Source organism: Macaca mulatta, chromosome 2 (genome assembly GCF_049350105.2).
Source record: "Macaca mulatta isolate MMU2019108-1 chromosome 2, T2T-MMU8v2.0, whole genome shotgun sequence".
NCBI lineage: Eukaryota > Metazoa > Chordata > Mammalia > Primates > Cercopithecidae > Macaca > Macaca mulatta.
This window is the reverse complement of record NC_133407.1, coordinates 157427465-157446475: the sequence shown is the minus strand read 5'-3', so window position 1 is coordinate 157446475 and position 19011 is coordinate 157427465. Positions and strand designations below refer to the sequence as shown.

Genomic DNA, 19011 nt, shown 5'->3' with positions numbered 1-19011 from the left:
GGCAGGGGTCCCAGAGAACCATGGACAGGGCAACGCTCTACTAGGCTCCTTGGTTCATCTCGGATCAGCCCTTGGGCCCCTGGCATCTAAGGCAGCAAAATGGCAAGGGGACACCGCCCGGGGTGGGGCACGCCAACGCGACAATACCTCTTGGCCTTGGGTGGATAACGGCACCTCGGGGCAAACACTAGGGGCGGAGCCTAGGGGCGAGGGGCTTCCCCAATCAGTCTCCGCCCTCGCGCCCTGGACTTCGGCCCCATTCTATCAGGTGAGGGTGCAGGCACGAAAAGAAGACTGGGCACGAAAAGAAGACTGGGCCTGCCGCCCCACTCTGTCCCGTCTACTCAGTCCCCAGCGACTCGCAGGGGCTCGTGGGGCTGCAGTCCAGTTGCCGTGCTCCCCTGCCCTGCGCGGCGCCGCGCGTCTTGGTAGGCGCTGCGCTGCCGGGGCGGGGTCCTGGGCCAGGGCACCTCCGCCCCCAGCCGGACCCAGCGGACTGTCCTCCGCCGCGCGCCCGGCACAGCATGGGGAGGCGCTGCTGGCGGCAGCGCGTGCTGGCTGCCGCCTGTCTAGGCGCCGCGCTCCTGCTCCTGTGCGCCGCGCCCCGCACCCTGAGTCCGGGTGAGTGCTCGCCGGCCCAGCCGCGCAACCGCAAGCAAACGCTCCCACCGCGGCCTGACCCCTCGACAGCGGCGGGGACACCTGCCATCTCCTTCCTGGCTGGGGCTAGGAGTGGCGGGCAGGGTGGCTGGTGGGGCACAGAAAGGCCCTAGACGCCCCCACGAGCAAAGGCTCTTGCTCCTTCTCCGGAGTTATCTCCCTACTCCCAGAGCGGTGACTATTTGGGTCCCACAGCCGGTGCCTGGAGACCGGGGTCAGTTGTGGGGAGTAGAGGGCATTTGGCCAATCCAGGAAGGCCGTCTCCCTTACCTTCGCCCCCTTCCCCTGGGCAGCCGGGAGCCCCTGGACGTGAGCGCTGCTCGGCCCATGAGCATAGGAGGGGAAGCTTGGGCCACTCGGTCGGGTCCCTCGGTTGTCCTACTGTGCAGTGGGTGCCACTCCCTGCTCCACCCTGAAATCCACACCGGGTAAGGTTTGGGACTCCTGTGCACCCACCTCGTGGTCTGGCTGGGGAAACTGAGGCAACTAGTCATGACTGCAGAGCTGAGTGCCCTGGGCTCCACCGGTGCTGAGTCTGTGCTCTGAGTCTCTCCTCAGCTCATGTGAAGCCTCCCATCAACGCATTTCACACAAATCGAAGCAGGCCAGAGAGGTAGGGAGACGGGTGTGGTGGCAACATGCTGGCTACACAATCTCCTTGGGGCTGGAGGGGCCCAGCCAGCACCCCGGCCTCCTGACCTCAGGGCTGTTTGCCTTTCCTTGTATGTGGTATGTGTGCCAGGTGGGACGTCTCAGTCTGCCTCCCCACCCCCAGTGTGGGCTCTGAGAATCCTGGGCCCCACCCTTGGAACCTGGCAGACACAGTCCCAGGGAGTAAGTAACTAGGTCCAGGGTGGGCTGGGATGTTGGGCAGTGGGGGTGGGAGTGGCCCAAGACTTGAGGATATCAGGACTTGGGGAGGCCTCTGCCCACACCCCCTGCCCCTCACACTGCCCCCTGCCCCTTGTGTGCCCAGAACACAGCAGGTCAAACCTGGATGCCTCCCCAAGCCCATGGGATAGGGCTGGGGTCTCTCCTTCCAACACCCCCACCACCCCTTCTGTGAGCTGGCTAGCGGTGTAGAGCAGACAGTCTCCTGGCAGTCTGGGGTGTGGACTCAGTGTCTGTGGCTGCCACAGCCTCTGTCCACCCAGTCATTCAGTGACAGATGTTTACCCAGTACTAAGACAGGGCAGGGGTTGGTGGCTACTGGCCCCTCAGGGCTCAGTGTGGGATGTTAGAGGACACCTGAGCGCCTGGGTCCTGGGGAGTGTCTGCAAAGGAGCATACATCTTTGAGTGACCGCATGGAGTGTCTGTGTCCCCATGTCTCTGTGGGATATCTCTCTCCAGTCACCTACTCTACCCGGGTTTGAGGGATGAGAAACAAGCCAAGGTACTAGTCACCTTCTGGGCTTTGTTCCTTCCGACCTCCCTCCCTCTCCTGCAGAGCCTGGGAAGAGACAGCAGGTGTTAGGAGGGCGGCTCCAAACCTCCCTTCCTAGCCTCTGTGCAGGCTGGGCTCTGCACCTGGCCTGTCCTACCCTTGGCCATGACCTTCTCACCCAGCGTCTCAGAATCTCTCTCTGTTTCTGTCAGGCTCTCTTGTACCTCTCCCATGGCCTGTTTCCAGCCATCATGCTTTGTGAGTGACCCTGGGCGAGCAAGAGTTAACCAGACCAACCTATCCAGCCTCTCCCACTGGCTTTTCTCCCTCCCAAGCCCTGAGCTGAAGTTTTGGCTGAGACCATGCTTGGGGGCCTGCAGGTGGCATGCAGGGAGGGCACTCAGCTGGGAAAGGTCTTTTCCTGCCAGGGTAGTCCTGCTGGAGGGGCATCTCCTGCCCTTGGCCTCTGGAAATGGCCTCACGAGGGCCTGCAGTGTCTCTGCAGCCATGCCTGAGTTGGAAGGGATGTGGTCTGTGCCCTGTGAGGGCTTCTGGCCTGGGAATGAGGGCTCCAGAACCCAGGAGGAATTTCAGCCCCTTCTCCCTAAAGGTCAGGCCCAGCACCATCCCCTCCTTCTCCAGAGCAAGAGGTGCTGTCATAAGTTGGGCAAGGGGCCACTGAAGGGCCACTGGCTCAGGCCTGGGGATCTTGCTGCCCCAGGGAGCTCAGAGACATTCTAGTAGGGGGAGGTGTGCGGCAGCCCCTCCACACCCACAGCCTCAGCCTCAGGGCTCCACCACCAGCACTGGCCTCATGCCTAGGGTCCCAGGGAGGAGGAGATTCCAGAAAGGTGGGGCAGCTGCCCAGAGCACCACTGCCCTCATCACCCCACCCTCACCCCCAGTGCCCAGCGGCAGCGCCCAGCGGCAGACCCCTGGGTCTCCTGTGGCCCCTTGGCTCCCTCTGTGTTCTTGCCTGGGCATGGTGGCCATGCTTCCCGTGGCTGGCACACCACGGACCACAGACCTGTTGGTTGCCTGCTCATGCCAAGCATATGTCTAGGTGCTGAGAGACAGTGGGGAACAAAACTTAGAAATCCCCCTGCCTCGAGGAGCTTACATTTTTAATAGGAAAATCCAAGATCTCAGCTCTATGTCTTCTGCCTCTGAGACACTGGAGAGAGCAGTGTTGGCACTAGCCCCCTTCCCCCATTCCACTCCCACGGCCGCAGGGCTGAGCATCTGTCCCAGTGTTTGGAGTCACAGGTGTTCCTCTTGGAGCCAGGCGGGCCTCTGCATCCCATCCCAGCCCCTGCTCACCCCTAGGCAGGCAAGGAAGCTAAGACCGTGGGCCACCCGATGGCACACAGTGGTAGCCTCGGTGAGGACAAACCCAACTCAATTCAGACTCCCTGCAGCTGGGAGGGAGTGGGTCTGTGCCTGTGACTGAAAAGGCCAGGTGCCTCTGCCTCGGATAGGCATAGATCTTGGGGTTCAGATCATACCTCCAGCTGTAGTTTAGCTTTTCTCTGCCATAGCCTCACTCTCAGCTGCACAGTTCAGCAACTCCAACCCAAAGCCAGAGAGGGCTCCTTTGCCACTGATTCCAGCCAAAGTCCCAAGGAGGCGTCCATTGGCCCAGTCTGGGTCTCAAGTGCCCATCTCAGAGCCAGTCAGGTGGCAGGAAGGGCTGGGAGGCTGTGACTGGACAGGCCTAGGCCACATGCCTATCCTAGCAGGTGGCGGAGGCGGAGGGGAGCCTATCGGAATCACATGAGCTGAAGGCCTGGCAGGCTTCCTCCTCTGGTGGGTGGGCAGAAGGAGTGGGAGAGGCTGCTGGGGCCAAATTGGTAGATGCTCTCCGTGCTGCTGTCCATCTTCAGGTACTGCTGGAGTGTCCCAAGTTCAGAGGACGTCCAGAGAGTACCGTGAGAAGAGGCAAGCTGGCAGCTGGGCAGCTCTGCAGAACAGGAACTGGTAATCCTGTTTTGCAGAGGGGAAAAGATCAAGAGAAAGGAAGTTGCTTGCTCAAGTCAGGAAGTACGGGGCCAGGATTTAAATCCCAGCTGAAACCCCAAATCCTTTTTCTTTCCATTCTATAGGGCAGGGGCACTTGTGTTGGGCTTTGAAAGCTGCATAGGAGTTTAACAGGTAGGAAAATGAGGAGAGGAAACTGGAAGCAGAAGGAATGGCACAGAGAAAAGCATGGAGGAGTGAAATGGCCTGGGGTGTGAAGGGATGTGCTGTGGGTGGGGCTCTGGGTCCTCGAGAGAGAATGGTGGGATGGGAGGCAGGAAGATACTCTAAGTTGGGGCTCAGTCATGAATAGCCTTGAATGGGATGCTAGGGTCTGGGGTGTTCTTCCTATGGCTGTCAGAGGGCATCAGTCTTTAAATAAATAGTCACTGGCACTGGGCAAGGCACAGGGGTTACAGAAAAGCAAAAACTCTCCTTCCCTGTAGAACTGACCTTCCAGAGGGGTCAACCTGCACAGAAATCAAAATATTTCAGCAATAAAGACTGCTGTGGCTGGAGCCGAGTGGTGAACTGGGAAGGGTGGTGGTGTACTGGTGGGCCTGGGCGGGAACCAGGGTTTGCTGTAAGTAGTGGGAAGCCCCATGGGTTTAGAGATCACCCAGGTGGGGCGAGGAGAAATAGGAGACAGGTGAAGTGTCTCTTTCCAGTCTTAGTAATTGTCCCAGGGAGAGCCCTGGGGCCTACCCGGGGCTGGCTGGGGGCAGGGAAGGTGGAAGTGGGGATCCGGAGGGTTCTGGAGGCACAGCTGACGGCACTGTGCCCACGGAGGATCTGGGCAGACTGGGGTTCCATTCCAGATGGTCTGTGGAGTTCCGCAAATGGAGTATGAACTAAATACACATGGAGGGATCTCTAGTTCTCTCCCCCTAAACAACAGAATTGCTTCTTATAATACGCGAAGGGCTTGTCCATGTCCCTCCCTTGGGCCTGATCCCCAGAAGGAATGTCCCTAACTCTGAGACATGCAGGTCACCCCAGAAGGCCCCTGGGGCAAGGAATGGGGCAGGGCAGAGGCCCTTGGAGGCCATGTGGGAGCCCATGCCTGCTGGTGGGAGATTGCTGGGGCCTGGCTGCCCTGCTTGTCTGCTCTTGCAACACTGTGACCTGCTGGAACTTATTAACCAGAAGCCAAGTGTCATCATCTCTGCTTGCTGGACTGGGAAGTCTCCAAACAGCATTCCCCTACATGATGGCTGTGCCCTCACCCTGCACAGGGCGTGAGCCCTGCTTTGGCTGAGGTGGGCGTGTGGAGGGTGGTGGGCACGCCGAGGATGATGGTCGTGCTTCTGTTGTAGGTTTCCAGTGTGGTGTTTCGCCCGGTATCTTGATTGGCAGAGGAGGCCTTGCAACATGATGTGTGCAGGTGTCCTTTGTGCATCAATCATGTGGCCTCGAGCAGCTCTCTCTGCTCTCCCTCCCTGGGCTGGTATTTCGTCGTGGGTCAGTGAAGTGGGGCCCACTGGCCTACGGGTGCCGTGAGGGGTGACAGGTGTCAAGGTCAGGATGAGGGGGCACCCAGAGGCAGGACAGCATGGATGTTAAGGGTGCAGACGCTGGCACCGGTGGCCTGGGGTCAAATTCTATTTCTGGCATAGCAAGGAAGCTGTGAGGCCTCGGGCAAATTTCTTTGCCTCAGTTTCCCCCCATCAAGTGGGATAATGATGGTTTCTACATGACAGGGATAAGTATGTCAGTGTGCACTAAGCACCTGGCACTGTGCACTAAGCACCTGCAACCCCCACCACGCTCTGTCTCCTTCTGTCTCTTCCTCCTCTTTCTCCCAGCCTCAGGCCCTGTCGTCCATCACTGTTTCCCTGTCTCTGTTACTGTTTTTGGCCCTCCTCCCATCCCTCCTCCCCTCCCAGCGTCCTCTCCCCCTTCTCTCCCCTGTCTCCCTAACCTCCTGCTGGTTTTGTTTCCTTTTTCTAAGCAGTCACCGCGTGGCTTTCCCTGTGCCGCTCTGGGATTGGCCCTCCTGGGCTACACTGCCTGGCTCTCCCTCTCCTGTCTGCTCCACTGTCCCCTTGGCAGGGGGTGGCAGGGAACCTGGGACCTAGGGCCCAGTGGAGGGGCTGGGGTACAGAGGACACAGGCAAGGGGGTTTGGGATGATGGGGTGGAGGAGGTGGATGCCCCATTGTGGCCCTGTTTGGGGCCAGTCCCCAGCTGGCCAAGTCAGGGTTGGACCCAGGGATCCACAAGATACCCCCCTTCTGACCTCCTGTGCCCATCTGTCCCTCCATGGCAGCCTGCCTGTCTGCAGGGCCCAGGCTCCTCGGGGCAGGGTGGGGCTGGGTGGAGGTGGCCCAGCCCTGTAATCACTGGCCGCAGCTATTCTGGGCCTCTCTCTGGTGCCTGCTCCCTTTTCCTTTCTACCCACTGGCCCCTGGGGTCTGTTATGGTACCCACTTTCCTGCAGGCTGTGGTTTGGCCAGGAAATGAGAGGTCTTATGCAAGGGCTGGCGTTTCCAGAAGACTGGGAGCCTCCAAGTAGCAGGACCCTGGGGCGGAGACAGGCCTGGGTCTGCTTGTTAGTCACTGTGACTGCCCCTCCACCCCCTGCCCACAGAACACAGACTGCTGAACACCAGTTCTTCCTCAGTCCCCAGCCACAGTCCCCAGGAAAGGGACACGTCTCATCTGCAACATGGCGAGAAGGTCCGGCCTCCTCTCGTGGGGTGCCTGGCTCTGTCCTGCCTGGTGTGGCACCAGCGGAGCTCCCCATGGCTGCTGCTAGACTCAGGCCAGACCCAGCCTGGGTCTCCCCGCACCTGCATGACCAGCCAGCATTGCTGCCCTCTCCTGTCAGCTCCTTTTCTGATGACGGTGTCGTTCCTGGGATATGTCCAGCAGTTTAGATCCCTGACTGTCTGGAGACGCAAGGTCAAATGCTGGGCTGGTCAGTGGCCTGGAGACACAGGCAGTCCTGAACCTCCGAGGGCCTCAGCCTCCTCTGCATGCCCTGGTCACTGGAGTCTGGCCCTTGTTCCTGGGCCTTACAGGATATGGCCTGGGGCGCAAAGGGGGCCTGAGGCAGGCAGGGGGCGGCAGGACCCTGGACAGTGGGCTTCAGGTACACGCAGCAGGGTTCTGGACGATGGGATTTAGGTACATGCAGCAGGGTTCTGGAGGCCAGTGCAAGGCCCGTCCAGCTGCCAACTGTTCCTTCCATGAACCTCTGTTTATTCAGCACAGACCATGTTCTGCCTGCTGGGCACTGCACTGGCGCAGCCGGTTCAAAGCACGCTCCCAGACCAGCAGCCGCAGCCTCACCTGGAGCTGCTGGAAATGCAGATTCTTGGGCCCCGCTCCACAACCTGCTGGACCAGAAACTCCAGAGGTGGGGCCAGGGACTCTTGAGTTTATTGGGCCTCACACAAGCTGAAGTTTGGGAACCACTGCTCTAGGTCAGTTTGCCAACAGACCAGTTTCTCAGATTTCCCAAGTTTACTGGTGTGCCAGAAGTTTGTCTCAAGTGAATAGATTCTTCTTAGTGACATTTATAGACTCTTCATTTGGTTGAAGGCCAAGGATCACAGAAGCATTTATTCTTCTTTTCTCACATGTTCCTGAATTCTTGAACATATTCTTCTTATGAATATTCAATGTTTTTATGAACTCTTATGGACATATTAAGACAGCCATTTCATATAAATGGAATCGTGTCTTAGGTGACCTTTTATGTCTGGCTTCTTTCACTTAACATAACGTTTACAAGGTTCAGCCACACGGAAGCATGAGTCAGTCCTTCATTCCTTTTATGGTCAATTAATAGCCCATGTTAAGGATATACCGCGTTTTCATTATCCATTCATCAGCTGATGGATTTGGGTGGTTTCCATTTTGGGGCTATCATGAATAACACCAATGGGAACATTTGTGTATAAGTTTTTGTGTGAACAAGTTTTCAGTTCTAGGAACATACTTAGGAGAGGAATTGCTGGGTTGTATGGTAATTCTAAGCTTAGCTTTTTAAGAAACTGCCAAACTGATTTCCCTCATGGATGCACCACTTTACATCCCCACCAGCAATATATGAGGGCTCCAATTTCTCCACATCCTTGTTATTTACTGTCTTTTAAAATAACCATCCTCATGGTGTTGATTTCTATTTCACTAATGGCTAGTGATGTTGCGCACCTTTTCATGTGCTTATTGCCATATGTATATCTTTGGAGAAATGTCTGTTCAGATTCTTTGCCCATTTAAAAAATTGGGCTGTCTTTTATTGTTCCATTGTAAGAGTTCTCCATATGTTACGGGTACTAGTTCCTTATCAGAGAGATTATTTGCAAATATTTTCTTCCAACTGTGGATTGTCATTTCACCTTCTTGATAGTGTGCTTTGAAGCACAAATGTTTTTAATATTGATATAGTCTAATTTATCTGTTTTTTAAAATTTTGTTTCTTTGTGCTTTTGGCATCGTATCTAATAAATCATCACCTAATCCAAGGTCATGGAGATTTATGTCAGTGTTTTCACTTAAGAGTTTCATAGTTTTAACTTCAGTGTTTAGCACTATGATCCATTTTGAGTTAGTTTTTCTTTGTGGTATGAAGGGGTACAACTTCATTCTTTTGCATGCAAATATCCAGCTGTCTCAGCACCACTTATTGTAGACTGTCCTTTCCCTATTGCATTGTCTTGGCACCCTCATCAAAAATCAACTGACCATAAATGTAAGGGTTTGTTTCTAAACTTTCAATGCTATTTCATTCATCTATATGTCTCTCCTAGCCAGCACCACACAGTCTTGATTATTGTAGCCATATAGTAAAGTTGTGGTATCAGGAAATGTGAATCCTCTAACTTTGTTCTTTTTCAAGATTGTTTTGGATATTCTGAATCCCTTCAATTTCCACATGAATTTAAAGATCAGCTGTCAATTTTGGCAAAAAAGGCAGCTGGGATTTTGACAGGAATTGCAAAGAATCTGTAAATGACTTTGGGGAGTATTGCCATCTTTACAACATTAAGTATTCCAATCCACGAACCTGAAATGTCTTTCCATTCATTTGGGTCTTTAATTTCTTTCAGTGGTGTCTCATAGTTTTCAGTGTACAGGTCTTATACTTCCTTTGTTATCAACTTCTTCTTTATTACTTTATTATTTTTGATATTGTTTGATTATTCATTGCTAGTATATAGAAATGTAATTGACTTTTGTATATTAATATTGTATCCTGTAACCTTGCTGAACCCATTTATTAGCTCTTATGGTTTGTGAATTCTTTAGGGTTTTCTATATATATAGGGTTATGTCATCTATGAATAGACATAGTTTTACTTCTTACTTTCCAACCTGAATGCCTTTCATTTATTTTCCCTGACCAATTACCCTGGATAAAACCTCCCGTACAATTAATAGAAGTGGCAAAAGCAGGCACTCTTTCCTTGCTCTTGATCTTAGGGAGAAAGCTGCCAGTCTTTCACTATTATCTGAGGGTTTTTCTTTGATGCCCTTTACCAGTTTGGCAAAGTTTCCTTCTATTCTTAAGCTGTTCAGTGTGTTTTATGATGAAGAAGGGTATTGGATTTTGTCCAATGCTTTTTCTGCATTTCTTGATAAGCGTGTGGGCTTTTTTCTTGATTCTATTAATATAATGTATTACATTGATTGATTTGTGTATATTTAGCCAATCTTGTATTCCTGGGATCCATTCTTAGTTGGTCATGGAAAATAAACTTTTTCACAGGATGTTATTTTTGGTTTGCCTGTATTTCTTGAGAACTTTGCACTTATATTCATAAAGGGCATGGTTCTGTAGTTCCCTTTTCTTGTGATGTCTTTGTGTGGTTTGGGCATCTAGATAATACTGGCCTCATGTAATGAGTTAGGAAGTGTTCTCTCCTCTTCTGTTTTTTGGAAGAGTTTATGAAAGGTTGGTGTTAATTCTGTAAACATTTAGTAAAATTTACCAGTGAAACCCTCTGATCCTGGGCTTTTGTTTGTGGGATTTTTTTTTTATTAGTAATTCAACATCTTGACTTGTGGGTCTGCTGAGATTTTATATTTCTTCTTGAGTCAATTTCAGGAATTTCTGTCTTTCTAGGAATTTGTCTATTTCTTACATGTTTTCTCATTTGTTAGGCTACATGTGTTCATAGTTCTCTTGTAATCCTTTCTTGTTTCTTTAAAGTCAGTAGTAATGTCCCCTCTTTCTTTCCTGTTTTTAGTAATTTGAGTCTTTTCTATTTTCTCCTTGGTCAGTCTAGCAAAAGCCTCGCCAGTTTTTGAGATCTTTTCAAAGATCACCTTACACCTTATTAGTTTATTAATATGCATCATCATCATATTCATGAAAATGGGATCCAGAAGCATATGATCATATATATTGGCTATATTACTGAGAACATATTAATATTAATTGACTATGCTTAAAAAGATATTCCTTAAAAAGATTTTGAGTAACGGAATACACTTATAGGTAAACAGATTTTTACTTACAATAGTTCTAGAAAAACTGAGGATTGCAGCAAGGAGACAGATAGACAGAGAGCATCCCTGTCCCCAGCCAGGAGACAGACAGACAGCATCCCTGTCCCCAGCCAGGAGACAGACAGACAGCATCCCTGTCCCCAGCCAGGAGACAGACAGACAGACAGCATCCCTGTCCCCAGCCAGGAGACAGACAGACAGACAGCATCCCTGTCCTCAGCTGGGAGACAGGCAGACAGACAGCATCCCTGTCCTCAGCTGGGAGACAGACAGACAGACAGCATCCCTGTCCCCAGCCAGGAGACAGACAGCATCCCTGTCCTCGGCCGGGAGACAGACAGACAGACAGCATCACTTTCCTCAGTCGGGAGACAGACAGATGTCATCCCTCTCCTTATCTGGAGATGACTGAACCTCCTTCCATGCGAAGCAGCATATTCCCTGATGGGGAAGCACTGCTGCCACAGGCATCCACAGTGGGTCACCCAGCCTAGCAAGGTGGCACTGAGAGGCTGCAGCCTACTGTGCCATCTCCACTGTTGCCCAAACCTTTCTGTCTGCCCATACACAGGATCTGGGGGTGCTGGGCAGCCAGCCAGCCTGGTGAGCCCCACAGGGGTGGGGCATGAGGCCAGGGCAGATGGCAGTGGGTGAGGTTGAGTGATCTGGACTTTCCTAGAGGGTTGGTGGGCTGGGTATCACCTTCCCACTTGTCCCCTCTTGCTTGGTACCCTCCAACTTTGGAGGGTAGGACATGGGAGCAGGAATGACACAAGACACTACCCTGGTGTAATTCTGCCCCGTTAGTACCCCCTGCCGTTCCCCATTCCACCGTGCCCCTAGGAGGTAGGCAAGACCCGGGAAGGAAATTGAGTGCCAGAGGTGGGTCAAATCTGCCTAGATGGGTTGGCCAGCCCCCCAGTTCCATGCAAGTCCCTCTGATGTGGTGGCTACACCTCTCTCCTTATGCCCACAGTATTTGGAAACAGAGCCCTGGGCTCCAGCTGGCTTGGTGGGGAGAGGAGAAGCCCCCTGCAGAAGCTCTATGACCTGGACCAGGTAGGTGGACAGACCCCCAACCCAGGCATGCCCCCCTCCATCCCAGCCAGGAGCCTGACAGCAACAGTGCAGACCTGTTGGCATGAGACTGGACCCCACACTGGGGCATGGAAGGGCGTCCTCCCCAAACCCAGGCTTTGTCAGAGAGCATTGACAAGGGCAAATCTTGGGGGTAAGATGAGAGACCTGGGGTCTCTACCTACCTATCTTCCCATCCATCAACAGTCTGAGGCCAGGCACAGTTCTTTGTGTTGCAGATAAAAAAGAGTCAAAACAGACCCTGTACCTGCCCTCAGGAAGTTCACAGTCTAGTGGGAGACCAAATCTCAGTGCATGCTGCAGTGGGGAGGTGTGCAGGGACCCCCAGCCCCGGTGTGATTCTCAAGCAGATGGACCAGGCGGTTCGCTGGCCCACACACCCAACTTCAGCTGGGGGCCTGCAGGGACCATGCACAATCCCAAACACACACATACAACTGTACCCCACCACCAAGAACCCCAGACTCTGGTTGTCTCTCTCTCTCTCTCTCACACACACACACACACACACACACACGCAGAAGTACTTATTCAGACAGCATGTATTGAGCACCCACTGCATGCAGACTGTGTTCAGGATGCTGAGATCCAGCAGCAAGCAGGTCAGCCAGGTCCCTCCCCTAGTGGAGCCACCAGTTCAGCAGGGAAAGATGTCATCCGATCACCACCTACACTAATACTTAACTAATTCTGCTCTAAAGGGGAGTACGAGGTGCAACAAGAGCTCTCCTGAGAGGGTCCTAGTTTAGAAGTGGGAGAGGAACTCCTCTCCAGGGAAGCGACATTGGAGCTGAGACTGAAGAGCAAGAGTCAACAGGCAGACAGGAGGGGCCGAGCACCACAGGCAGAGGGAATAGCTGTGCCAAAGGTCTGGCGGGGAGTGGAGGACAGGAGAGGGAGCACTAGGGGAGCCTGGAGAAGTGGGGGCAGCACGCAGGCCCTGCATGTGTGCAAGGGTAGCAGGGAGTCATGGAGGTGATTTTCTTTTTCCCCCGGAGACAGAGTCTTGCTCTGTCTCCTAGGCTGGAGTGCAGCAATCTGCAAGCTCACTGCAAGCTCCGCCTCCCGGGTTTGAGCCATTCTCCTGCCTCAGCCTCCCGAGTAGCTGGGACTACAGGTGCCCGCCACCGCGCCCGGCTAATTTTTTGTATTTTTGGTAGAGACAGGGTTTCACCGTGTTAGCCAGGATGGTCTCGATTTCCTGACTTCGTGATCCGCCCGCCTCGGCCTCCCAAAGTGCTGGGATTACAGGCGTGAGCTACCGCGCCGGCTGAGCCATGAAAGGTTTTAAGCCAGGAAGGACAGCATCAGATTTTCACTTTTGGGGTATCCCTTGGACTGCTGTGTAGAGAAAGATCAGGGTGGTGTTGGGTATGTGGTGCTCACCAGATCCTGAGGGCTGAGCCGAAGGGGCTTGTGGAGCTCATCTGGCCCAAGCCTACGAGCAGGTAGGGAGGCCTTCCTTCACAGAGAGAGTGACTGACTGGCCCTGGGCCACACAGCAGGCTGACGGTAGGACAGGCACTCAGTAGGGCACTGGGTTCCACTAGCTCTGGTGGCTTCTGAGGGGCAGATGGCCCTACACGGCCTGAGGACCCTGTGACCATTGGGTGTCAAGTCCCTGGAGGCTTAGCACCTTGCGGCTGGAGAAAGAAAGTAATAAAAACCATCTGGCCAACAAGTGCTGATCTCGTGCCAGGCCCTTTAGTTCTGTGGACTCATTACGGCAACCCATAAGGTGGGGCCATTATTGCCCCTGTTTACAGACAAGGAAACAGGCATGGGGAGGAGTGAGGACGGGAGCTGTAGGTGCAGCCCTGGACAGTGGACACAGGTCCAGCTTTAGAGTCCCAAGGGGCCTGAGTTGGAGCCCTGGCTTCCCCAGTGAGCGCTGTGTGACCTCAGGCAACTCATTTCCCCTGAGCCTCAGTTTCGTCTTCTGTAAAATGGGTATTCATGGACCTATGAGCAACAGCAGTGGCAGCCCAAGCTGCTTCCAGCCATGAGGACAGTTAGTGCTCACTCTTGAGCTGCTCGGAGACCGGCAGCCCACGGTTCAGCAGCAGCCAGCGCGCACCATCGTCCTCTGGATGTTGACTTCTGTTACAGAGCTGGCCTCCTGGCTGTAAGAGACTGCCAGGGCTGCAGACACCTCACAAGAGGGCATCCCAGGCAGAAAATGAGTGGTAGGGTAAGGGTTTCCCCTGACTTTTCACCCTAAGGGAGTCTTTCTTGGGAGCCATCTGGCTAACTTCCCCTGATATCACCTCAGGCAGAGCCAGGCCACATCCCCCCGGAACCCCCGGACCCAGTGCTTCAGCAACAGCACACGAAGCTGAAGATCTGGCTCCCTGAGGCTGGGCTCACGCCCTGACACAGCCGGGGTCTGCTGGCAAGGAAGGAGGAAGACTGACAGGTGGCCGGATGGCCAACATTCCCTGCCACAAGTAATGTGTTGGGTCATCTAAAAGCTGAAAGCAGACCTTGACTGTGGGCCCCGGGAGGAAAGCCTCTCCTGGCACCAGGTGGAGCTAGGCTTCTGAGGTCAGCCCTGACAGTGGAAACAGGGTCTCCCAGGTGTCCCCAGACCCCCACAGCATGGCTGGACCTGGCAGCCCTCCCATGGTGAGGGTGGCTAAGTGATTGTCTTATTTCACTTAGCATGATGTCCTCAGGGTTCACCATTTCTCAAAATGGTGAGATTTGTTAAATGTAAGCACATGACATGGCATTTGACACTACAGAAGGTTAGGTACAGTGAAGAGTAGGTCTCCTTGTCCAGCACCTGTCCCCTCAGAGGCCACCAGGTTCCTGGGTGTCCTTCCAGACATGCTCTAGGTGTGTAAGTAGTGTACACTGGTTTGCCGTGTGCTTATGGTAACTTCTTCAGAATCTCACCTACAGGCATGTCTGTCCTATGTCTGTCTGCCTCTTTTCATTTTGAAAAATTCAAACGTATGCAAGAAGTAGGGTTCAGGGAAGCGCTGCCTTCCCACCTGGGATGATTGTGAAGCCAGTCCCAGGCTTGTGGATTCTGTGACTAAGTCTGAACAGATCTCTAAAAGAATAAGTCTCCCCCACCCACCCTTTGTGAAACGGTTTATATTTCCCTTTTTCAACATCAGTGTGAAGCCCTGTTCTGCCCTTTGGTTTTCTCACTTAGTGTATTTTAGACGTCTGTGGGATAGTTTTAAAGGCATCAGGAGCACAGTGTGCACATGTGTGCAGGAGTGTACACGGACACACACACACACCACAAACACACCACACACACTGCACACACACCACACACATACGCACCCCACACCACACACACCCCACATACCCCACACCATACACACACCACACACACTGCACACACACCACAGACATCACACACACACCACACATACACACCACACACACTGCACACATACCACACACACACCCCACACGACACACACCACCCCACACAACACAAACCTAACCACACACACCACACACACACTCCACACCACACACAGCACACACACACCCCACAGCACATAACACCACACACACCACACACCCCCCACATCATACACATGGCACACACCACAGACACCACACACCACACACATACACCACACATACCACACACATACCACACACACACCACACACACAACCTCCCACACTACACACACACCACACACACCCAACCACACACACTCCACACCACACAGCACACACACGCCACACACCACGGACACCACACACCACAAACACACATACCACACACACACCACACACATCACACACACACCCCCAACCACACACACCACACACACTCCACACCACACAGCACACACATGCCACACACCACGGACACACCACAGACACCACACACCACAAACACACATACCACACACACCCCACACACATCACACACAAACACCCACACCACAGACACACCACACACACACGCCACACCACACACACACACATACCCCAAACCACCCATGCACCCCCACACCCCCTACACACCACACACACACCACACATACCACACAAGCACACTACACACACACCACAAACGCCACACATTCCCACAAACCACAGACACACCACCCACATGACACACACTACACACACACACCACATACGCCACACACAACTCACATTACACACACACCCCATACACACACCACACACACACAAACACTACACACACCAGATACAACTCACAACACACACACCATGCACCACAGGTGTGCACCACACACACCACATACACACACACACCACCTACCAAAAGTGTGCACCACATGCACGCACCACATGCATACCAACACACACCACACACAAACACAAACACACCACACAAACACACCGCACACACTCCATACACATACAACACAAACCACACACATACAACACACACACCACACACACGCACCATACATGCACCACACACACCACACACACACACCATACATGCACCACACACACCACACACACACACACACAAATGCCACACACGCATGCCACACACACAACATATGCACACCACACATGCACTCCACACATGCACACCACACACCAGAGACATCATGCACCACAGGCACACACCACACGCGTGTACCACACACGCACACCACAGACGCGCATTCCCACCCCACTGGCATCAGACCCTCCCAAGCAGGCCCTGGCTCTGGTGTTCCCCCAAAGGCTGCTTTGGCCTCCTCTGAAACGGAAACACCCTGAAGGCTTTTTTCTTAACTGAGAACTTACATACCATACAACTCACTCTTTCAAACCCTACAATTGGTTTTCAGCATTTTTACAAGGTTTTGTAATTATCACCGTTATCTAATTTTCAAACATTGTGATCACCCTCAAAAGCAGCCCAGTGTCTATCAGCAGCCCAGTGTCTATCAGCAGCCCAGTGTCTATCAGCAGTCCTCTACAGTTCACTCAGGTTCTAGTTTCGTTCTCTCTGGATGTGACTGCTCTAGGGACCTCACTAAGTGGGACTGTTCGGCACTGGTCCTTTTGTGATTGTCCTATTCGCTTGGCATAACATCCTCCAGGTCAGCCCATGTGGCGGCATGTGTCAGCACCGCATTCCTTTTCATGGCTGAGTCATATTCCATTGCATGGATGGCTGCATACATTTGCCTACTCAGCACTGCACACTTGGGTTTTCTGGCTAATGTGAATACTGCTGCTATGAACTTCATGTACGAGTTTTTGCACGACGTATGTTTTTAGTTCCCTTGAGAATATGCCTAGGACCAGAATTGCTGAGTCACATGTTTACTGGTTTTGAGGAACTGCCAAACTGCTTTCCACAGCAACGGCACCCCTTTACACTCCCACCAGCAATGCGTGAAAGCTCCACTTTCTCCACATCCTCAGCAATTCATTATTGTCTTTTTAATTATATCCTGAAGGCTCTTAATGTAATTTTAAGAAGTTAAAACACTTTCTTTTATGAACTCCTACACAAAAAATCATAGGCAGGGGTGTTAATCTTGGAGGTAAGAATCCCGGGTGGGGCAGGAGGGATCTGAAGAAAGGGGAGCTGGAAGCATAGAAGCGCGCTGGCCTGGGTCTCTGCATGGCTCAGGCTGCGAGGGGCTGCGGACCTAATTCGGAGAGCGAGGAGGCTGCTGGCCCGCAGCAGGTGCTAGGTTAAAGCCAGTCGGTGTTCCTTTTCATAGGAGGGACAGGCTCAGAAGGGGCAGGCTTCCTGCCCCAGCTCTGAGATAAGAATTTGCTGGGGGAATAAAAGGAGTGAAGGTGCAAAGGAGAGTGCTGACTGGTAAGTACAGAATCAGCCCATTTGTTATTGAGACAAAGCAGCCCGACAGCCCACAAGCGGCTGCAGTTTTCAGTTGGGTGTGGAATTATAAACAGCGCTGCTTCTTACACAGTATCCTGCTTTTAGTAAACAGCGACGAGTCCATGTGTGCCCGTACTCACACGGAGCGCACTCTGATGCCACAATTCCTTATCACTCCTCCTCTGAGTGCCCCACAGCATACATACCCAGCGCGTCCTTCTCCCAGCCTCAGCAAGGTCAGAATCTGTTTCTCCCAAATCTGGGCCCAGGACAGATGCCCGGGCCCTAAACCACACAGTGATCAGTGGCAGCCCTGGGGTTCAAATTTGGGTGCCCGGCCCAGCTCCTGCTCCCAATTCTCGGGCGCATCCCGCCGGTGCAAAGCCAGAGTCAGGGAGCCCGCGCTGCCCTGACGCGTCCCCCTGTCTCGTCCCCTGTCGCCCGCAGGACCCGCGCTCTACCCTGGCGGAGGTGCACCGGCAGCGGCGCGACCTGCTGAGCAGCGCCTGTAGCCGCCACACACGCCGGCAGCGCCTGCTGCAGCCAGAGGACCTGCGGCACGTGCTGGTGGACGACGCGCATGGCCTGCTCTACTGCTACGTGCCCAAGGTGGCGTGCACCAACTGGAAGCGCGTGCTGCTGGCGCTGAGCGGACAAACCCGCGGCGACCCGCGCGCCATCCCCGCGCACGAGGCGCACGCGCCCGGCCGCCTGCCCTCGCTGGCAGACTTCAGCCCCGCTGAGATCAACCGGCGCCTACGTGCCTACTTGGCCTTTCTGTTCGTGCGAGAGCCCTTCGAGCGCTTGGCGTCCGCCTACCGCAACAAGCTCGCGCGCCCCTACAGCGCTGCCTTCCAGAGGCGCTACGGCACTCGTATCGTTCAGCGCCTGCGGCCACACGCGCTCCCGGACGCCCGGGCCCGCGGCCACGACGTGCGCTTCGCAGAGTTCCTGGCTTATCTGCTGGACCCGCGCACGCGGCGCGACGAGCCCTTCAACGAGCACTGGGAGCGTGCGCACGCGCTCTGCCACCCTTGCCGCCTCCGCTACGACATCGTGGGCAAGTTCGAGACGCTGGCGGAGGACGCGGCCTTCGTGCTGGGCCTGGCGGGCGCACCCGGCCTGAGCTTCCCCGGACCACCGCGGCCCCGGGGAGCCGCCGCCTCCCGCGACCTGGCAGTGCGCCTCTTCCGGGACATCAGCCCCTTCTACCAACGGCGCCTCTTCGACCTCTACAAAATGGACTTCCTGCTCTTCAACTACTCCACCCCTTCCTACCTGCGGCTGCACTAGCGGTCCTGGAGGGCCTGTGGCCACACGGGGCAAGTGCCTTTCCGACAGGAACCCCGGGGAATGCAGGTGCTGCTGGCCCCAGGACCCCTCTTCAAGAGCCACTGCGTGCACTCACCTGGCCGCTGGTCCAGCGGGCGCAGGGCACACTTGGCCGGGCTTGGGGGCAGCCCATCTCCCGTGGCCCTGTATGCGTGTGCCTGCTTCGGCCTGTCGCTTGAGGCCTGCTTCCTTCACTTGCTCCAGCTGACAGGTACCTCTCCAGGCCCCGTAGATGGGCAAGGACTTGGTAACC

General features: G+C 54.1%; 1 protein-coding gene across 1 annotated transcript; it reads left to right on the top strand.

The window, feature by feature from the left end:
- The first annotated feature begins 524 nt into the window (after positions 1 to 524).
- Positions 525 to 18719, top strand: CHST13 (carbohydrate sulfotransferase 13). The gene is given in 3 exon segments (NM_001194636.2): positions 525 to 621; positions 11500 to 11582; positions 17874 to 18719. Coding segments are annotated over 3 exon segments (1026 nt in total).
- Positions 18720 to 19011: the final 292 nt, after the last annotated feature.